Genomic DNA, 18,111 nt, shown 5'->3' with positions numbered 1-18,111 from the left:
GGCACACTTAAAGGCTTCACTTCCACGCAAGAAAAATAGTTTTGAAGAATAACTGGAGAAATTTTTCAGGCTTGAATAGTTCCAGACTATTCATTCCATTCAATTAATGCAGTTTCCTAAATTTTACTAAGCCTGGCAGCTCTAAAGGGAAATTATGACCCCACAGTAATTAAAACTTTTGTTTTAATTACTATAATTAGCATACAGGGAAGAAACAGATGATATGTTGACATGATCCACTTTTATTTTGCTTTTGGACTTACATGATTATGACAGGCATAAAATGACAAGTTTATTTTTACATAACCATTTTGAGAAAACAGAAAAGGGATGTGTCTTTTGGGCAAAGCCCAAAGGATTCTTTTTTTGAGTAAAAATAAATAACAAAACACCTAATGTTATTATAAAACAAAATTTTATTCTTAAAATAAAATAGTCTTTTCAATTCAGACTCAAAAATGAAGATACTATAAACAATACTTGCAATTAACAGGACCACCACAGAGGCTAGGCAAAACAGCAAGGCTGGGAAAGACAATTCATCTGGAAAGAGCTGGCAAAGTCAACATGACCTTCACGCCCAGAATCTTCTTAGACAAGCCCAACTAGGTATGGCCTCAGCTGCAGGTGATGATGGTAAAGAACAAACAGGAACTTGACACGCATGAGGTTTTCTTCTGAACTCTGGCTTCAGATTTTAAAAGTGGCCACCCTGAAAATCTTCCTAACAGCTTTGGAACTGCAAGGTGTTCCAAAACAAGTTTGGAGCTTTTAATTTTCTTGTATATTTAAACTTCAAGGGTTTTCCCACTACATTGTATTGAACATATCTCCACCCAAGGTCCCCAAAAGTAAAAATACCATCTCAACCCCTAGACTCTCAGTATTCTTCTAGAGAAGATGGTTCTTAAAATGCACTGACAGATTTTTGAAAGCTCTTCATTAATTAGTGTTCAAAGTCCATACTTGCCACAGAAGGCAAACCTATAATGCAACACAACCATTACAGGGCAAGGATTCAAGCAGTAAGCAAATATATATGTCTTAAAAAGTCCCACCACCCATCAGGGTCCCTGACAGAATAAAAATAGTTCTGTTTCTCTTACACTAAAAGAAAAATTCCATTAGCACAGAAAGAAGACAATTAGAGCTTATAAACTAAATTTGCAAATCCACATCATTGACCACTCTCGAGATGAAATAAAAACCTCCTTCTTCTGTAATCTTACCCAGTGTATATTCCTGTGGCAAGTTCAATTTTCTGCAGTTCATCTCCACACACCAATATGGTCTTCCTCCTCTTATTGTTGCCCTCCTAAATCACTCCTGTATTTCTAGTATGGTGTATATCAGATGCCTGGTTCTCTTTTCAGAACCAGCTGCTATATTGCTAAAGGGTACTAGAGATTCATCTTCCTCCATATTGAAGTTTTTTGTCACGTAGGCAAAAAAGCGAGTGAGGGACAACAGATCAGAGACAGTTACAAAGTTACTGACATTCACTGCACAAAGGCATACTTGAAATATTTATATGACTTCAGCCTTTAAGGTGGTTCCCTGCAAAGTTTCTTTGCTTTTCATTTGTCATCAGACTCAGAATTGTTCTGTAAGAAAGAACTGCACACAGGGAAATATTTTTGCAAGGCTTCTTGAACCTGCCTGTTCCTCAGACTGAAGATGAATGGGTTAAGCAGAGGAGATACCACCTTGTTGAGAACAGCTACCCCTTTGCTGATGTCAAGCGCATCCATTTGTATAGGTTTAACATACATGAAAATACAACTCCCATAAGAGATGAAGACAACAATAAGGTGAGAGGCACAAGTGGAAAAGGCTTTCTGCCTCCTTGAAGCAGATGAAATTGTGCAATATAGTGGAAATCATACTGGCATAAGACAAGACTATGATAAGGAAAGCACCCAGGAGAGAAAAAACAGCTATTGAGAAGTTAGCAAGATCTAGAAGAGGTGTTTCTATGCAGGAAAGTTTTACCAAAGGTTCACTGTCACAGAAGAAAAGGTTAATGTTTTGGTTACAAAAGGGTAACTGGAAGACAACAATTGACGGGCCCATTGGAAGTGCAAAACTCAGCCCCCATGAACCAAGCACTAATAAGCTACAAAGCCCATTGCTCATTATGGTGAAGTAAGACAAAGGGTAGCAGACAGCTACATACCTGTCAATTGACATTGCTGCCAAGAGAAGAAACCCTGTCATGCCAAAGGTGAAATATAAAAAAAAATTGAACAAAACAACCAATCACAGAAATTGTCTTTTCTCCTGATGCTAGGCTGAACAAGGCCTTAGGAATGACAGAGGAAGTGAAACCAATTTCCAAGAGAGAGAAGTTCCAAATAAAGTAATACATGGGCACACGGAGCCCACGGTCCACTATGCTGATGGTGACAATCACTAAATCTCCAGTTATAATTGAGATGTAGATGATGAGGAGAACCACAAAGATAAAGATCTGCAACTTCCTTCCAGCTGTGAAACCCACAAGGATGAAATTCTTGACCATGGTTTGGTTTTCCATTGCAACATTTACTTATGTGTCTCGTGCTGTGAATAATTGTGGGGGAGAGAAGAGAGGGAAGATTCAATGCTATATTTGAAATTTAAATGTATATGAAACATGAATCAGCAGAGTATTGAAAAGGAAATGACATGAAGGCAGCTTATTAATAAACGACTTAATAATTTTGTTTTCTTTTCCATCAGTACTAGCTTTTTGTTTATTCCTGATTTTGAAATATGGAAAATTATACAGCTGCTGTAGTTCATAGTACAGCCAAATCCAATCTTGAAAAGAAAGCTGAGAGGACTAAAATAAGATTTAAAAAACAAAAGAAACCCATGTAACTGAAGTAATTTTCTACCATTCTCTTCCAATTTCTTTCGAATCTAAGAAAACCATGACAAAGTTTAAGGGACAAGAAGAGACCCTATTTTTGTTGAGGCTTCTAAACTCTGTGATGTATTTGAAACTAGAGTTGTTGCAAGAAAATAAATCCACTTTCCTAGGAGTCTGTTTTCAAAAAATTTCACATGAATAGTAAGTTACCTAGTCAGGGTTTAAGTCTAAGATGTTTCATGCTCCTGCTGTTCTAATACACTAGCTAAGGCTGAGCTCTGTCCCTCTTCTCCAGGCACCAAATGATGAAGGCTTTTAAGTAACTGACAAAGCATAAAGGGGAGGGAAGATATCTACCCTGGGACAGCACAGCATCTTGTAAATGTAAACACCACCACTGGATTAACACATTAAATTCTCTAATTACTGTTCTTTCTAGACTGTGACCACTGTCAATGTATTCAAGCATGGAGATGAACAGTAGGTTTCTCTAAAGGCATGGTTTAATTCTCTGTTGAACGTGAATGTATAAAAATTTGAGTTAGCAGACTGGTTCCCATTCTTCAGAAATCAATACATGTGGGACCTTGGTACTTAGTACTCACAGGCATTAGCTAGCTAAATTCTGACTAGTTTTACAAACACCAATCTGAACATCTTGATAGCAGCTAAATAAATATGTTACATGTAACGTTTTATATCATCACTGTTGTAATATAGCTCCTCATCAATAATTTAAAATACAAAGAAAAATAAGCCTTCTTGCAACACACTCTACTGATAATGATGACTCACTTTATTACCTTGACTGAACAAAGAATATACAATGGGGGTCTTGCTCCCCAGATTGATCTTTTGACAAATTCAGCCACTTTGTAAAAGTTAAATCTTTTCAGGCAACCGTAGCTCTTCCAAATATCCAAGAACTATTTATTCCTCTGTCCCATTCCCTGTAAAATATCTTTACAATCTTTACCATCTGTATTCTTCTCCTGGTTAAACCAGTTCCAGAGAACATCATAACAGACAATGCCAGACAAGGTAATAATCCTAGTGTTCACCATTAAGTCTGTTCAGTGAAATCAGATGCCCAATTCTTCAGAAACTTTGGTTTCTTCACTGCAAATCACAGGAAAAGATTATGTTAGTGGCAGCATCTCTTATTACTATCTAATAGGTAGATTTCCAGGAGACCAGAAACCTGTTTCCATGTAGCAGTTCACAAATAATGTAGCACTTCCAGGTTGCTACTCAGTGCAGGTAGTTTAGACACCTGAATTAGGAAGTTGCACAATTCTCTGGAGGTGCTGATTGACTGTACATATTGATTGTAGGAGTAGCTTACATCTGATTTATGGATATCTGCAAACAAGCCAAATCACTTTCCTGGATTACACAGACAGTTCAGTGGAGGCTGATTAGAATCACAGAACCATAGAATCATAGTTTGGGTTGGAAGGGATCTTAATGATCATCTAGTTCCAAGCCCCCTGCCCTGGGCAGGGACACCTCCCACCAGCCCAGGTTTCTCCAAGCCCCGTCCAACCGAGCCTTGAACACCCCCAGGGATGGGGCAGCCACAGATTCTCTGGGCAACCTGCGCCAGGGGCTCACCACCCTCACAGTCAAGAATTTCTTCCTAGTATCTAATCTAAATCACCCCTCTTCAGTTTAAAACCATTCTCCCTTGTCCTATTGCTACACTCCCTGATAAAGGGTCCCTCCCATTCTTTTCTGTAAGCTCCCTTTTGGTACTGGAAGGCCGCAATAAGGTCTCCTCGGAGTCTTCCCTTCTCCAGGATGAACAACCCCAACTCTCTCAACCTGTCCTCACAGCAGAGGCGCTCCAGCCCTCTGATCATCTTTGTTGCCCTCCTCTGGATCAACTCCAACAGGTCCATGTCCTTCTTATGTTGGGGCCCCCAGAGCTGGATGTAGTACCCCAGGTGGGGTCTCATGAGAGTGGAGTAGAAGGGCAGAATCCCCTCCCTCTACCTGCTGGCCCCACTTCTTTTGATGCAGCCCAGGATGCGGCTGGCTTTCTGGGCTGTGAACACACATTGCCGGCTCATGTTGAGCTTCTCATCAACCAACACCCTGAAGTTCATGCTTCAGTGCTGCTGACATACACATAACTCAAGGTCTCTGTGTTCATTTCTTCCTTTGGATACCAACAAACGGCAACATTGGAGTGGCTGCTGTACACACATGCCTCGTCTACTTCCCTTGGTGCAACATGACAGGGGAGTTGTGGCATTAGGCCCATAGGTATTTCTGTCATGAGATCTCCTCTAAAAGAAAGTAGGCACTAGTTCCCCAGAAGCTCCAGTTGAAAGGGTGGCCACATGATGGTAATTCAAATGAGTTGCACAATGATCTGGTTAGTATCTTGAGCCCAGGTCTATAATATCAAAGCCAATTATTTTTTTCATGTGGAATGAAGGCAAAATAAGAACTTCTGTGGAAAGCTTTTTAGGCTGGGAACAAAAGTTTTGTCTTAAAAGAATTCATAAAGGAGTTAGGTCCCTGCAGTCCAGATCTGCAGAAGCATATAATAAGTCTGCAACTGTCTGATTTCAAATGCCTTTGTTAGTCTGGATCACTAGCTGTTGGTATATTGAGACCAAACACAAACTGTTTGTGCCTCTCTATTCAAGGAAAAAGTTTGTCTGCTGCTATATGTTTAGGCTGTGAATGTTTTGTGGCAATCAATTAAAAATGGGTTTGTTCTAGATCTATGCAGTGCCAAACCCAATGGAATCCTAACTCCAAAGTTACTATTGATGATTAGTAGTATACTAGTATAGTATACTATTATTTAAGAGATTGACAGTTTATCATGAATCATTTTTTAACAAAGCAAACTCCCACATTTACAAGCGGACAAGTTTTGCATCCAATTGCAGTTACACTGGAGTATGTGTCCAACTGATTTAAACTTTCATTTGTCTAAATCTCTAACTAGTCATAGATAAATAGTAACAATAATAATCTGATAGATTTTTTTCCTGTCTTACAAGAAGCAAAGCAAAGTAAATATTGCTGTTCCATAAATACATTTGAAGTTTTAAGAATTCCCCTTATCTGGAATAACACCAAGACCTCAAAAATAATAAAACAGAGATACCAGGTCCACCTTCTGAGAGCTAGATGCCCAATGTTTACTAAACTCCTGTAAAGAGGTGAAAATCCTTTCCTGCCTAGTTCATAACAATGTCTTACAGCTGACTGCCATTCCATTTGAATAAATGTTTGGGCTCTCCTATCATTGTTCTCAAACTTTCCTGAAAGAATTGTCCTACTTTGTGTAAATTGGTAAACATTCAGAGAGATGGGAGGAGTGGTGACACCAGTGTAACCTATTGTAAATTTTCCTGAGATGCAGAAGAACAAGGTTCATGTTAGCCCTCATCTCACATGAATGCCACAATGATTGAATTAGTTATTCTATGGTATGTAATATGAGTACAATCCTTTGTGGGCACACCCTTCATTGTCCCAAAAGCATGATGCATGACTTGCGTGGCAAGGTGCTAAATGACAGCTATTTTCAGCCATCAGCCATGTAGTTACCCCTTACAGTTAAAGGAGGACATGATCTGTAGATGTCTTCTACTGCATATAAGTGTAAGGCCTACACTGGTTCCTATTGATTTCTGGCAATCTTAGAGAGAGAAACATTATTGGATCACTGATCTTAAGGGGACCTTGTAAAAATTTAGGCTCTGTAGTACTCAGCACCGCAGCATGCAAAAGAATCACTGTCTGAAACTGAAGTTCACAATGCTAAGATATGTCTGCCCCTTATGTTGAGTATAAACCACATAAATCTACAATGCACAGTATATGTGCAAACTGAAAGGGTAAGGTCTAAGAAAGCACAACACAGCTAACACAAATCCTACAGAAATTTTCATTGAATTTAGATGTTGAAAGCATTCTAGACCCCTCCTTACTGCTGTATTTTGTTATCCTCAATGCCGTGATATGGCCTGTTAAATCCACTACTTTAATTTTAATGTTCAGCTGGGGAACACAAGACAAATCCTGTTCTTATGGTTTCACTGTGGTCATTTGGGACACTTTCTCTGGCATGTTCATAGATGGGTCTACTGGGTATTGTTAGCTGAAAGCATTAAATTGTTCTGTCCAGCTCCTCCTCCTTTTGTTCCAAGGAATAAAAGTAAAGCCATTACCTATTGTTCTTAATAAATGCATTAATGATGCTTAAAGAGAGACTCCACCTCTTTACTTCCTCCATACTATACTTTTATTCCACCTATTCATTCACCCATCCAGTAAGTCCTTTGTTTTGATTCCTCTGTTCTAGAGGACAAGGAAACCAGTAAACATATCCATCATTCCACTGCTGTTATTTTAAAATCACTAGATTGGATGGACAGCCATAATAGCAGTCGCCATCCCAAATGAAATGAAGCATCCATCCAGCTGATATCTGTTGTCTCTGCAAAACAGGCTAGAAGCAATTGCTCCAAAGGTATGTACAAGATTTGATTATGGAACTTTTTTCCTTTGGGTAATTTTTTCTTTCCTGGCTTCTCTCATCTCATCTATCTTATCAAAGGTAAAAGCTTATAGGTGGGAATCATCTAACTACGTGGTGGTACTTAACATACATTTATCACTCCCAAGTCTCCCTAAAATATTCAGATATAGGCAATGGAGACCAGGGTGTAATTCATCTCTGCCTGGTTAACAGAAACACCTTATGCAAACCACTTCTAGGACACTAATTTGTAGGCTCACAATATGTGTAGTCTGCATTTACCACAAAGAGAGGCAGAGGAAACTACATTACATGTGAAGAATGTCTTCTTGTGTGATGTTTCCCTGTATCAACACATGGAGTTGGTTCTCAAAACTGTACATTTTTCATGTACAGTTGATTCTGGCAGTTGTTTCTTTGTCATCATGTACACTTAGTATCACTTAGTATCAGTCTACCTAAACAGTTGTAGGAAAGACAGGGGCAGCGCAATGATAATTTCTTAATTCAGATGATAACCATTAAGTTTACCAGAAAGATCATAAACCTATATTATTTGCACTCCTTGAACTCTGTTCTTTCTTGGTATTTTACTTGCCTGCTCCAGTGCCCATTCAAGCAGCATTTGTCAGGCACTGCATACACAGCAATAGAGATGGTAAAGCATTTTGGGGGAGATTTGTGTATGCCAAGTGAATTTAGGTAGTCTGTGTACTGAAAAAATGGGTGAGTAACAGCAGACTGGTTGACTAAGGAATAGCTGTCCAGAAAATGACGTGGGACTCCTAGTGGACAGTAAGTTGATCAAGAGCCAGCACTTTGCCCTTGCATTGATGAAGGCTGGCAACCCACCAGGCTGCATTAGCAAAAGGGCATGCAGTGGGTAAATGGAAATTGTTGTTCCCCTCTAATTGGCAGTAGTGGGGCCAGAAATAGGAAAACAATGTTTGATTTGCCCTCATGCTGCCCAGTACAAGATTAATGTGGAGGAAACTGAAGGAACATCAGAAGAGACCCATGGAAGACTGAGTACATGAGGAGAGAAACAATGAGACTGAATCTGTTTTGACTAGAAAAGAGAAGGCAAAACTGTGTTTGTACATGTGTGGTCAGTTCCAGGTATATAGCATCAATTTTCAACTCTTTAAGGGAGGTTATAGAGAAGATGGAGTCACACTTCTCAGAGGTGCACCTTGCAAGATGAAGAGGCAATCTGATAAAATTACAGCATAGGAAATCCTAACTAGATAGGAAAAAAAAAAAAAAAGAAATTCCTTTGAGCATTGTTAAGATGGACCAGGAACCCACAGACGTTGGGGGATCTCCATCCTTTGACATGGTCACAAATTTAGTAGACAAGACCCTAAGTAATATGACCTAATTTTGAAGTTAGCCCTAATGGGAGCTAAGGGCAGGACAAGACCGCCAAAAGTTCCATCCAAACTATGCTAGGACAGTTTTTAGATTCCAGGTACGAGCTTCTACCCCATTTTAATGAGAAAGTAGAAATTATCTTGTCAATAAAATATATATTTAGAAAGGAAGAGACATTAGAGACATTAGAAGTCCCCCCTCCCAGAGTTCAAATAATGATACCTACTAGGACTAAGAAAATGTTTGCACTGAAATACATTTTTCTGTTTCATTATCAAGACCCTCTTCCCAAGCTGAAGTCACAGGTGCCTGCCAAGCTGATGTTTAACCAGAGCTCTGTGGTGACTGAATTCATACTTCTGGGTTTTCCCGTGGTCTGGGAACTGGATGTCCTCTTCTTCATTGTGTTTCTCATAATCTATGTACTGACAGTCTCTGGGAATGTGACCATCATCTCAATCACACTGGCTGATCGTCGACTCCACAGCCCCATGTATTTCTTCCTTTGCAATCTCTCTTTTCTGGACATCATGATGGCAACAGCTATTGTTCCAAAAATGATGAAAGATTTCATCTCTTTGGAAAAGACTGTCTCTGTGGCTGGATGCATCTCTCAATGTTATTTCTACTTCTTTTTTGGCACTACCGAAGTCATTCTCTTGGCTGTCATGTCACTTGATCGCTATGTGGCCATCTGCATCCCACTAAGATACACCACTATCATGAGCACCCAGATGTCCTTCCAACTAGGGTTGGGTTCTTGGGCTGGGGGCTTCTTCTCTGTCCTCTCTCCCATGATCATTATCTCCTGGCTTCCATTCTGTGGGCCAAATGTTATTGATCACTTTTTTTGTGACATTGAGCCATTGATCAATCTCTCTTGTGCAGATACCCATCTCCTGGAGCTGCTGAAGTTTGCATTGTCCACTGTGGTGCTCCTATGCTCTCTGCTATTTACCATTCTCTCATATCTTTACATCATCATCACTATTCTCCGTATCCCCTCATCTTCAGGCTGGAAAAAGGCCTTCTCCACTTGTGCCTCCCACATCGCCGTGGCTTCCATATTCTATGGCAGTGCCATCTTCATGTACATAGTGCCAAACAAAGAGTTTTCCTTTGGCCTCAAGAAAGCAGTCACCCTGCAGACGGCTGTTTTCACTCACTTGCTTAATCCTTTCATCTATACTTTGAGGAACCAGCAGGTCAGGGATGCTCTGAGGGACACTGCCTACCACATCCTAAGTGGTACAAAGGCTTTCAGAGTGAACTGTAAATTGAGTGGACAATAAGGCCATTCTCAAGATCTCCACATTCCTGACTTTTTACATAAACTGCAGCTCATCTGAGACAGGCTCTTTAAGGAAGTGTGCAAGAAGCTGTATTACTGTGTACATGGTTTCTCTCTCCATGTTCCATTCTTATGAGAAATTCTTTCCAGTGAATAAAAAAATGTCTAACCTTGGATATTGTGCATGTTCCACACAGGATACTTTGTATATGCCAAAGACACAGTAAAAAATTAGATCTGTAGTACAAATATAGTAGTATAAATGATTCTGTTGTTAAACAATATATTCATGTAAATGTCCTAGAAGACTTCACTTACCTAGAAAAAATCAAGTGGTAAAGTTTAGGGTTATTAACATACAAAATTCCCAATCCAGTCTTCAGTAATTCTTCTTTCAGAGAGCAGCTCATTATCCCAGCTGCTTTCAATGTCCACAGATAAACAACAGTATGTTCTTTTAAAAGACAAAGGACACAAAATACTGAGTATTTGCACATGGAGTGCTAGATGATATTCAAAGTGGTATGAAAGTACCACAGAACTGAAAATATTATTCAAATGTAATCTGAGAAGAGAGGGAGAGACAGAAATGTGCAGGAGGTGACCCAACACTGCATTGTCTCCACACTGAGACTTTTAGTAGCAATATCCCTCACTCCGCTTTTCAACAGCCAAAAAGAGCAGGCAACAAAGTTGATTCTCATATACTATACACCATTGCTGGGATGAAGAGATATCTTCACCAGGGTCTAGCTGGCTACGCAGATCAGCAGTTTAGCAATCAGGCATTTCGCAATATCTGTAAACTGTTCTCAAGGCATGTGACAGTTAATTATTCTGGGTTATAGAAAGGTTGGCCACATCTGTTTAAAACTCCAGGAGAGTAGATGAGTCCTTACAAGAAACAGAGAGAAGCAGGAGAGATGAAGGACAAGAAAACAAAACAAAACAAAACAAACAACAAAAAAAAAACCCCACAACTATATGTAAAGAAGTATTCAAAGAAGATAGAAATAAGCCAAGTCATAAAGGCACAAGGAATGGCTCTTTTCACTCAATATATGTGTGTCATCATAATTTGCAGAATTAAGAGATTTGGTTTCAGTTAAAACTCTGCATCGTGTAGGTCAAATTAAAAAAAACATATATATATATATAAAAATAAAATGTCAGCTTTACTGACTACGTCTAAACTAATCATGTTCCTTCTCCAATATAAATGTTATGACAATTAATATACAAAATAAGAAATAAAGGGGTTAATATTTTACTTTTGCCTAATGACCACTAAGGAGGGCACCTCAAATATTGCTACAATAAGGAGAGGACTGGAAAGAAATCAAGACAAATAACTGATTGAATTGCTCACCAAGAGCTAAAATGTGTCATATTCAGGAAGGTGAGTGGAAAGCATGATATCATCCTCTGCTTGTCTTGTCATGGCCAGGGCACTTCCTCCTTATTTTTGGCCCAGGGTCTGTACTTTTCCAGATGTTCTTCTGCAGCCCAGATGCCATTAACTTCTTCTCGCCATAGAAGATTAACTTCTTCTAGCCATAGCCATTCTTAACCAATGGTGATAACTAACTATTACTCAGATTTTCCTGCAGGGACACAGAGCTCCTGAACTACCTGAGTTTCTTGACAGCTGTGGGTTTTTTTCTCCTGGATACACTCACCATCCCTTTTGTGTCTTATATAAACATCATCATTAGTGTAACATATTCAGCTTCAGGAAAGGCAAAGTGCCTTCTGTACCTGCACCTCTCAGCTCGCTGTGATCCCCATCTCCTGTGACAGCCATCTCTTCTTGTGACCTAAACCCACCCACAGCAGAAGATCACCTCGGCAAAGCAGCCTCTGTTTACAACACTGGTTTTTGTCTCCTCTTTAACCATTTCATCTACAGCATTAAGAACAGGCTCAGAGTACCCAGATTTTGCTCAATGGAATAGAGGGAAAACGGCTGCTTAAAGAAGCGTTTGACCCAAAATTGAACCTTATATAGGAAAGTGAAAAGTTCAGAGATGAAATCTTTTTTTATATGTTCAGCCTTAAATTACCATGTTAAAGCCTCTTCATCCCCCTTTCTCCCATGTCTCCCCCTTCTTTTCATGAATTGCTCTGATAAGAAGACAGGCTGTTTCCTCATCAAGTGCTCCAACACCAACTCCCTTAAAGGACTGGAGAGATGCCAGAAGCAAGTGAGAACACCAGCAGGAGATACCCCCACCACTTCTGCAGTCTGTGCCACCAGTGACATCACAAGCACAGACACCAGCCATGTGCTTCCTCCTGCCCCATCAGCTGCTCAGGCCCCAGTGACCTCACAAGCACTGACCCAAGCCATGTGTTTTACTTTAGTTGTCGCTTTGAATTATGTTCTTTGGTCTTCTGTAGCATGATCTTCAAACTGTAGTTTTTAAAGAAAGCATTTACTAGCAGTCCGGCTCCTGTTTATCACCTCTTGTTATGACAGGATTGTAATAATAAAGTTTGTTGAAAATAAATTTAGTGGTGATCCAAATACACAAAGTCCAAAAGTGGTGGTGATCCAAATACAAATAAAGTTGTTATTGTAACTGAAAAGTAGACACACGTGCTGACACTTGTCATCTGCAATAAGAAGTTCTATTCAAAGAAAAATAAGAGATGCCAGAGTGACTAAGCATGACCCAGTTCATTGATTAGGATAAATAGGCTTTAAAGCAGAAAGTTGTACGTTACCAGTTCAAAGTGATTGGTCTCTTGTTGGGGCAAACATAAATTTGCCTTCTAGCCCAACTGTACTTAAAAATGGTAGGTAGAAAATCACAAAAACATTAAAAAAACATACAAACCACACATCATTTGGACTAGATGGAGGTCCCCTCCAACTCTGAAAATTCCGTGATCCCGTGAACAGACAAACAGACAAATACAGATTCAAAAGGGCCAAGTGCCGGGTCCTGCACTTGGGTCACAACTACCCCATGCAGCACTACAGGCTTGAGGAAGAGTGTCTGGAAAGCTGTCCGGCAGAAAATGACCCAGGGGTGGTGGTCGACAGCCAGCTGAACATGAGCCAGCAGTGTGGCCGGGTAGACAAGAAGGCCAACAGCATCCTGGCCTGTATCAGGAATAGTGTGGCCAGCAGGAGTAGGGAAGTGATTGTCAGCTTGTTCAACACTGGTGAGGCCCCACCTCAAATACTGTATTCAGTTTTGGGCCCCTCACTACAAGAAAGACATTGAGGTGCTGGAGTGTGTCCAGAGAAGAGCAATGAACCTGATGAAGGGTCTGGAGCACATGTCTTATGAGGAGCGGCTGAGGGAACTGGGGTTGTTCAGCCTGGAGAAAAGGAGGCTGAGGGGAGACCTTGTTGCTCTCTACAGCTCCCTGAAAGGAGGTTGCAGAGAGGTGGGTGTCAGTCTGCTTTCCCAAGTAACAAGTGATAGAACAAGAGGAAATGGCCTCAAGCTGCACCAGGGGAGGTTTAGATTGGGTATTAGGAAAAATTTCTTCACAGAAAGGGCTGTCAAACATTTGAACATGCAGCCCAGGGAACTGGTGGAGTCACCATCCCTGCAGGCATTTAAAGGATGTATAGATGTGGCGCTTAGGGACATTGTTTAGTGGTGGACTTGGCAGTGTTAGGTTAACAGTTGGACTTGATCGTCTTAAAGATCTTTTCCATCATAATTGATCCTGATTCTATACCTCTGCTTTATCTTCATCCCTATTAGCCAGTGGATACCGTCTTCAACAAGTATCAGTCCAATGTTTTCTTTAAACCTCCTTTTGCTGTTGATGTACTTTAGAAAGCCCTTTTTGTTGTCAGATACAACACTGGCCGGTTTCAAATCTAATTGACCTTTGGCCTTTTGTGTCTTCTCCCTGCATATACTAATCAGATCTGTAATCTTCCTGCAAGGCCTGATGTTGCTTCCAGAGATTGTACAATTTCTTTTTCCTCTTGAGCTCAATGAGAACTTCTTGGTTCAGCCATTACCTGTGATGGTAACCGGTAGGTGATCTCCCTGTCTTTATCTTAGTCCACAAGCTTTTTCTTATTATTATCTCCCCCTTTCCTGCAGACGAGGGGCAGTGAGAGAGCTGCTTGGTGGGTGTCTGGCAGACAGACAAGGTTAACCCACCACAGGTGTACATGGCAAGATTTTGGTAACAAGGGGCCTGCAGGTGTGGTCTTTATGAGAAGAGACAGGGGGCTGCTCTGTGCCTGACACAGCCACTTCCAGCCGGCTCCAAAATAGACCTGCCACAGGCCAAAGCTGAGCCCATGAGTGAAGCTGGTGGCACCTCTGGGAAAACATCTTTAAGAAAGGGCGGAAACTGGCAGCTAGAGAAGAGGAGGGAACAAAAAGGGTGAGAAACCACAGAGAGAACAGCAAGATCAGTGAAGGAGGAAACACTCCATGGTGGAGCAGATACCTGCTGCAGCCTGCAGAGAACCCATGTTGGAGCTGAGGAAAAGTGCAAGAGGAAAGGAGCAGCAGAGGGAAAACGCTATGTATTGATCATAACCCACCCCACCCACCCTGTGCTGCTTGGGGCAGTGGTAGAGAAACCTGGAATGAATGAATAAAATTGAGCACGGGAAAGGGTGAAGTAAATGTATTGGTTTAGTATCTGACTTTGTTTCTCACAAACTAAAACTATTTTAATTGGCAATAAATTAAATAAATTTTCCCCAAAGGAGGTGATTGGTGACAGCCAACATGGCTTCATTAAGGGCAAATTGTGCTTGGCAAATTTGGTGGCCTTCTACAACGGTGTTACAGCATTGGTGGATAAGGGAAGAGCAACTGGTGTCATCTACCTGGACTTGTGGAAGGCATCTGACACTGTCCCACACAACCTCCTTGTCTCTAAATTGGAAAGATATGGATTTGATGGATGGACCACTCGGTGGATAAGGAATTGTCTGGACAGTCACACTCAAAGAGTTTCAGTCAACAGCTCCATGTCCAAGAGGTGAGCAGTGCTAGTGGCGTTCCTCAGGGGTCAGTACTGAGACCAGTGCTGTTTAACATCTCTGTTGGTGACAAGGATGGTGGGACTGAGTGCACCCTCAGCAAGTTTGCCGACAACACCAAGCTGTGTGGTGCAGTCAACATCCTGGAGGGAAGGGATACCATCCAGAGGGACCTGGACAGGCTTGAGAAGTGGGCCTGTGCAAACCTCATGAAATTCAACAAGGCCAAGTGCAAGGTCCTGCATATGGGCCGGGGCATTCCCAAGCACAAATATAGTCTGGGCAGAGAATGGATCAAGAGCAGCCCTGAGGAGAAGGACCTAGGGGTACTGATTGAGAAGTTTAACATGAGTCCAGCAATGTGCGCTTGCAGACCAGAAGACCAACCGCATCCTGGGTGCATCAAAAGAAGTGTGGCCGGCAGGTCGAGGGAGGGGATTCTGCCCCTCTACTCTGCTCTCGTGAGACCCCACCTGGAGTACTGCATCCAGCTCTGGGGGCCCCAACATAAGAAGGACATAGGCCTGTTGGAGCAAGTCCAGATGAGGGCCACGAAGATGATAGAGCACTGGAGTACCTCTCCTATGAAGACAGTGTCATGGTTCAGTACATACTGGCCACTGACACAAAATGAGAGATGCTCTCCCCAAACTCTCCTGGATCTCCATCAGAAGAACTCTCTCCCAGGCTATCTGGCTTGAGCTGGTCCTTGTCATAAGGGACAGGGGAACGAGCTGACCTCCTTTTCTGCTTCCTGATCATTGGGGCAACTTGTACCTGTTCTGAGGGAGTTTGAGTAGCAGCGGTACTCGTTGGAGCAGCTGGAGTAGTGATTGGGCTCGTTGTCAAGGCTGGAGTAACTTTTGCTGGTACAGGTCGTGGAGGAGCTTGTGCTGCTACACGTAGAAGGACGTCTGGTGCCGGTGCAGGCAGCGGCGTGGCTTCTGCAGTACAGACAGCGGCGTGAGTTTTCCCATCACAGGTCGGGGGAGGGTGCCAGTACAGGCAGGGGAGTGGCATCTACTGATAAGGGCTAAGGAGTGGCTTCTGAGGTTTGAGTGGCAGCAGCCTATATTACACTACAGCTACTCCTGCATCAATGTTCAATAAAAAAACACCCCTGCAATACATTCAGGAAAACCAACAACAAAATCATGATTTTATGAAAGTAACATTCTTTTTCAAAACAGCCCAAAAGGTTTCCATCCCCTAGCTCTGATGGTGTCACTTTGGCACAAGCATTTCCCCAGGTAAAACCAAAAGTGTAATTAGTCATAGAATCACATGATGCCCAAGATATTCAGGTAGAACTGTTATCCAAATAATCATATTATACATCTGAATCCCAAACTATAACAAAATAGCATGTTTAAACCACAGCATACAAACACAGGGAGCAAATAAACCATGCAACACATTCAGCAGGTTAAGCAGAGTTGCATCAATTAACTTCAAACAAAGATCTCTAAAGACACAATATAACATTTTGCTTAAGAATTACATGATATGAGCTATCTGTTTTAATCTCTGAGCAGCTGGAATTCAAACTATTCACGAAATCTATCACAGCTCTGGTCGAGCCCTGCTCGAGTCCCATGTTGCATGCCAACAAATCTGTCATGGTTTGGGCTGGACTGGCCACTGAAGTGACACAACAGATGTTCTCCCCCACCACTCTCTCCAAGGACTGGGGGAGAGAGAGAGACTTAAGAGTTTAGAAGGAACTAAACTACTTTAATGAAAAATTAATAATAAAATTAAAAGAAAATAATGAAATGTATACAAAACTGTATCAAGCTCCCAGGATGACAATCATGTCACTGTCTGGCACTGGAAGTCCCACTCTGGATTCACCAATGGATGGGAACTGCATTCTGGATCTGGATTCAGGAATGCAAGGATTGGGATCAAAGACAGATGAACAGAGTCCTCCTTGGATGATGGCCATTGAAGAAAGATGGCTGACCCTTTGATCCCTCAGCTTTTATACTGAGCATGAGGCAGATGGGATGGAATACCCCATTGGTCAGGTTCGGGTCACCTGTCCCATCCACTCCTCCCCACAGGTGCGACGCCTCTATGCTATTCTGCTTCCGACCCTCCAATGGGGCAAATAACAATGTTAGCTGGCCTTGGGTGTTACAGCAATAATTCAAGCAAGAGCCTCTCTGCACAACATTCCTTGGCATCAACTATAAACATCGGTCTTATCACTTTGAGACCGAAGAGTTTTCTGCAAAATACGCTGTTAATTTCAGTAGTTAAAAGAGGATTAACTGCAAATTAAATTACTGAACAGAATATGGGTTCTGTTTTACCTCAAACCAGGACAGACAGGCTGAGAGAGTTGGGGTTGTTCAGCCTGGAGAAGAGAAGGCTCCAGGGAGACCTTATAGCAGCTTTCCAGTCCCTAAAAGGGGCCTACAGGAAAGATGGGGAGGGACTCTTTTATCAGGAAGTGTAGTGATTGGACGAGGGTTAACAGTTTTAAACTGAAAGCAGGGAGATTTAGATTAGATATAAAGAAGAAATTCTTGCCTGTGAGGGTGGTGAGAAACTGGCCCAGGTTGCCCAGAGAAGCTGTGTCTGCCCCATCCCTGGAGGTGTTCAAGGCTCGGTTGGACAGGGCTTTGAGCAACCTGGTCTAGTGGAAGGTGTTCTTGCCCATGGGCAGTGGGGTTGGAACTAGATGATCATTAAGGTCGCTTCCAACCCAAAGCATTCTATGAGTCTATGAAATCCAATCTGTTTTCATCCCTGCAGCAATTGGTAAATCATCTCTCTGTCTTTACCTCAACCCACAAGATTTCTTTTTTCTGTTTTTCCTGTTTTCTGCCTCTGCTCTGTCCCACTATGGGGTGGAAGGGGTGAATGAGCAGCTGGGTTGGAATTTGGTTGTTAGTCAAGGCTAACCCACCACAGCAAGGAGCAAAAATACACAGGCAAAGCTGTGTCTAGGTACTGGAGGACTAGATGATCCTTTCTGTGTTGGTATATTTTGGTTGCTAACAGAAGAAGGAACTACGTAACATGTAGAAAGCATAAAACATTTGAAATCAGCATCTTTAATTCACAGTTACACAATGCTGATGTTGCATCTGGGAAACAAT

General features: G+C 41.7%; 1 protein-coding gene and 1 pseudogene across 2 annotated transcripts; one reads left to right on the top strand and one right to left on the bottom strand.

Annotated features, from left to right (window-relative positions):
• Nucleotides 1-1,537: 1,537 nt before the first annotated feature.
• LOC309681230 (olfactory receptor 6C74-like) lies at nucleotides 1,538-2,536 on the bottom strand (annotated as a pseudogene). Its single transcript has one exon. The product of its transcript is annotated as an olfactory receptor 6C74-like (transcript).
• Nucleotides 2,537-8,974: 6,438 nt separating this feature from the next.
• On the top strand, nucleotides 8,975-10,027 carry LOC309681228 (olfactory receptor 6M1-like; the record flags this gene model as incomplete). The annotated part of the gene is made up of 1 exon (XM_082495061.1): nucleotides 8,975-10,027. The coding sequence occupies one exon, from the start codon at nucleotides 8,975-8,977 to the stop codon at nucleotides 10,025-10,027; it is 1,053 nt and encodes a 350-aa protein (XP_082351187.1).
• Between the last annotated feature and the right edge of the window lie 8,084 nt (nucleotides 10,028-18,111).

Source organism: Vanellus vanellus, assembly GCF_965231255.1.
Source record: "Vanellus vanellus genome assembly, chromosome: 24".
NCBI classification, from domain to species: domain Eukaryota; kingdom Metazoa; phylum Chordata; class Aves; order Charadriiformes; family Charadriidae; genus Vanellus; species Vanellus vanellus.
Note: the sequence above shows the minus strand (reverse complement) of the source record. Positions and strands in the feature narration are given on the sequence as shown.